Genomic DNA, 4212 nt, shown 5'->3' with positions numbered 1-4212 from the left:
GTTTGCGTGAACTTGGGTGTCGACAGATGGGATTTTGCAACAAAAGTAAAGACTATTAGGATTTCTAACGTTTATATAAGGAGTGTGTAAGGAGAAACAATGATAACAAATTAACGTATACTCACAGCTACCAGAGAAAACTCCATATCTATATTAATTTATATTAAGTAGCTTCAATCACAATATACTTTGTTTGGAGAAAGGAAAGAAATACAATAATTAACAGAAATCTAGGGATAAATATGTTGGATATAAACATGTTTATAAGATCAGATATCTCTACAGTATGCCCATCAGTGTGCATAAAATTAGTTGTCATCTAGATATGTGCAACCTCAATTTCAAATAAAGCTCATTTAGCGATTTAAAGATTTGATAGTTGACTCATGACCTTAGGCATGAGAGAGAAAAAACAAATGTAAATGGGAACTATTTGAATGAATAATTTCATAATACAATTATTTCGGTTTTTACGACGCAAACTCGCAAGATTGTTAGGACCAGCTTTTATGAAATCTACCGATGAATTGTGACCACTGATTTATGTGCAATACATTTCGGTTGCAAATCTACAACATTCCTTAGGCATGGAAGTTTCTTGAGTTGTCTTTTAAATTCGTTCCGATATTCCGTACTGCAATAACATTTTTTCACAGCTATAGATTCAATCTATTAGTAGTGCTATGAACTAATATTGAGGATACTCTTCCAAAACAAAAATATTTCAATTAACATATTTCTTTTTTCAATGTCTTACAAGGTTAATTTTCACCTTCTCCAGTAATAAAACAACCAACTGCATGAAGCGCTTATATTAATAAGTATTCCACTATAGCATATCATATAAAATGTCGTCATTTTGGAAATATCCAAGAACACTGCCGACACATAGACCACCAATGTTGTAAAATGTCCCAGTCCCATAAATGCCACGACTATCTTCAACGTTTGCAACAACTCGAAATTTCTAGTTGCTGAATAAGAAGTAGGACAATGAATTCTATGGAGCCACTTTGGTATTCATAATTAATTAGCTTTCATGAATCAGATGTCATCTTATGCACCTGAATAAGAGGATAGAAGGTAGGGTATAGCGGTGACATGAATACACGGTTCAATGATAGGGATATGGGGCAAGTATTGCTCAGGGTGATATTTTACTTTACACGCATTTTGGTAATTAATCAAAGAGCTCACTTGTTTTAGCCTTCACTACAACTCGACTCAATATTACATAAAGTATAATTGTTGATAAATTAATTAGAGTTGACGAAATGCCCCAAATCGAATCTAACTGACCACTATATACCGCCACCAAAACACAGATTACTTCGTCACTGCAAGCAAAATGGCAAGACCAATGGTTAGTGAGAAAATAAGTAGGGGATAAAGCACTTAGCATGCATTTTTATTGAACATCTTATACAATTTCCTTTACTCAGATTTTGATATTAATGTCCTTTTCCCTTTTAATAACAAAACTTTATTCAAGCTCATTCTCATCATATCGCTTTTTTCCTTAACAAGGTAAATAAATTTGTACCTATCATCCAAAAGCAAACAAAGCAAAAAATTTTCGGGACGAGGTCAATTGTGATTTTGTTGATTGATCTCAACAGAAAGTGTTGTTCTTGCATGCTCAGATATTTTAACCCTATTCAGTTAATCAAAATATTCCGGTAGTGCCCACTGATTATGCGTTAAAAATTTAACTTACTCGCTATTTCCGCCATATATAAAAACCAATATGAGCATAGCAATTGAATAAAATAAAGCTGGTAGGACCATTGCTGGGATATAAAATTTCATCCTCATTTTTCGATATCTGCAAGTAGCCATTACAGTTCTTATCCATAAATATATTCGATTTCAGAATGAAAAAACAAATTATTAAGCTTCGCCATTTGAGAAGCGTTCTATCCCCCATAGAAAGATTAAAGTTACTTGTCCCGTCGAAATAATTACCTAACAGGCTTTAAAACAGCGATAGCTCGATCTATGCCGATAGGAAATAATATAGTCATTGCAAAATTTAGACCGAAATTCGGTATTAACTGTATCCAAATGCATGTTCGTAAAGGTGTAAAAGTGATTCCGGTGAAAATAAAGTATGCAAATGGGATATGGCCGATCTGATGAAGAATGTCACCAAATGCGTTCAGTGCTATGAGTATATTGTTGGCATTATGCAGACGTCTGAAATCTTTATGAATTATAAGAATTCGACAATTAATTTAAAGTTTGGGTTTGAAATTTCCGAACTTGAAACTGAGAATGGGAAAGGTTGCAGAAATTTGCTACGGAAAATGTTGTAAATGATGATCGCAACCTTCGTAAAATTCGTACAAGCACATTAATAGAGTTTTCTTTTTCAGTCCCTATCTTCCCTCTTTTCGTTCTCTAAAACGTTCTCTGAATTTCTGAATTCTTTATTTCGGTCCTGTCCGATTTTATTCGGGTAACAATAGCCGCTTTAACCTCTTTCTATTCTTCATTATATTCTGTCCGAAACTTATCGAACGGCACGGTCACCAAGCTGTTATCATGGATCAAATGATAATCAGTGATCAAAGAATAATCATTAAGTAATCAATCAATGATATACTTGCTCTGAATCGTAGCTACAATAAGCGTAGTATTGCCAACGAAGCCAGTTAAAAGACATAATAGAATAGTGCATATGCATGGCAGAATCGGTACCAACACCGCCATTTGACCTCTTTATTAACCTTCAACTGGAATCGTTTAAACTTAATTTAAATTCATAAATAGCGTTTTTACACATGATCCCACTTCCTAAATTTATTTCAACTTCTTGCATAACTCATTTATTGATGCATGTAAAAATGCGATTATTATAGCTATATATGCATATGAGCGGAGACTTGGGAAATTATTGGATGTCCATAAGCACATTGAACATATTCGAAAAAAGTACAGAAGTTCAGAGTGATTATTATATCAGAAAAGTCTGAATGCTTTGTAATAGGTGAAAAGAGTTGAGTGAAGTACGAATACAACGCATCTTATGGTTTGACTGAGAAATCTTCATTAACTCTTTCATTATAATTAATGCTTTATGATGAAATTTTGTGAATAGACGGAAATATCAATTTCCTAACGTCCTTTGTTAAGCCTATTTTAACAATTAATTCATGTCGTTCAACGATTTGATTTATACACGGTTGGTCGATGACGATGAATAGCTGAATTGAGAGAATCTGTAATGATGTATATTCCTGCGACTTTTGATATGATTAAAAAAATAGTTGGAAACTCCTGCATCGTCAAGTTGTTATATTACAGAAGGTTAATTCAAAGAGAGTTACATTATTAACTAGTCCAGTCTACCTATTACCACTGTGACATAAATATTAACATTAAATAAACATCAAATAGTAAATGTCCAAGAATATTTAATATTAGTTCTTGGATATTTACTATTTGATGTTCATTTAATACTTAATATTAGTTCTTGGATGTTAACTATTTGATGTTCATTTACTATTTAATAATAGTTCTTGGACGTTGACTATTTGATGCTCATTTAATATTTAATATTACTTCTTAGACAGGAAGAATTAACACATGAATGGTTTACCGGAAATGTGCATCATATATATTAACCATTGAATAGAAGTATGGTTATCAGATTGAAGATTCCATTTTTATTAATATATTCCACTTCTCAAACATTCCATTTATTGCATATAAACTTGCTTATCAGAGAAAAGACAATTAAGCTTTGTTATCAAACCGGAAAATAAATGTTCATTACTTTAGTCACATGAAAGGATTTTTTTATTTGCTTTTTTTTTGTAATCATTTTTATCTGACACATTTTAAATAAAACACTCTTTTATACTATAAATTTCTATATTATTTCTATAATCCAAAACATTATTTTGATATATTATTTCGATTTTTACCGACATTTCTTCCTTGATCATCTATCATTCATTTTATCATTCCCTCTCTTTATTCTATCTCTTCCCCTCTGTCTCCCTCCATCGCTCATCTACCATTTACTTTATCATTCCCTTTCTTTCTCTCTTTAAAAAATTGTCATCTGGAATTGGCGTAACTGATAGTTTTAACACATTCATCACATCATCTAATTGTAATGGATGAGAATATCGGATGGATGAATTGATATAAATGGAGAGAGAAAGAGAGAGAGAGAGAGGAGGGAGAGAGAGAGAGAGAGAGGAG

The 4212-nt window shown here is 32.3% G+C and overlaps 1 protein-coding gene across 1 annotated transcript; it reads right to left on the bottom strand.

The window, feature by feature from the left end:
• Positions 1-1961: 1961 nt before the first annotated feature.
• LOAG_17883 (hypothetical protein) lies at positions 1962-2712 on the bottom strand (the record flags this gene model as incomplete). The annotated part of the gene is made up of 2 exons (XM_020450546.1): positions 1962-2196; positions 2606-2712. 2 exons carry the CDS (start codon positions 2710-2712, stop codon positions 1962-1964), a joined length of 342 nt encoding a protein of 113 aa, XP_020305759.1.
• Between the last annotated feature and the right edge of the window lie 1500 nt (positions 2713-4212).

Source organism: Loa loa, assembly GCF_000183805.2.
Source record: "Loa loa unplaced genomic scaffold supercont3.145, whole genome shotgun sequence".
NCBI lineage: Eukaryota > Metazoa > Nematoda > Chromadorea > Rhabditida > Onchocercidae > Loa > Loa loa.
This window is presented reverse-complemented; position numbering and strand designations above follow the sequence as displayed.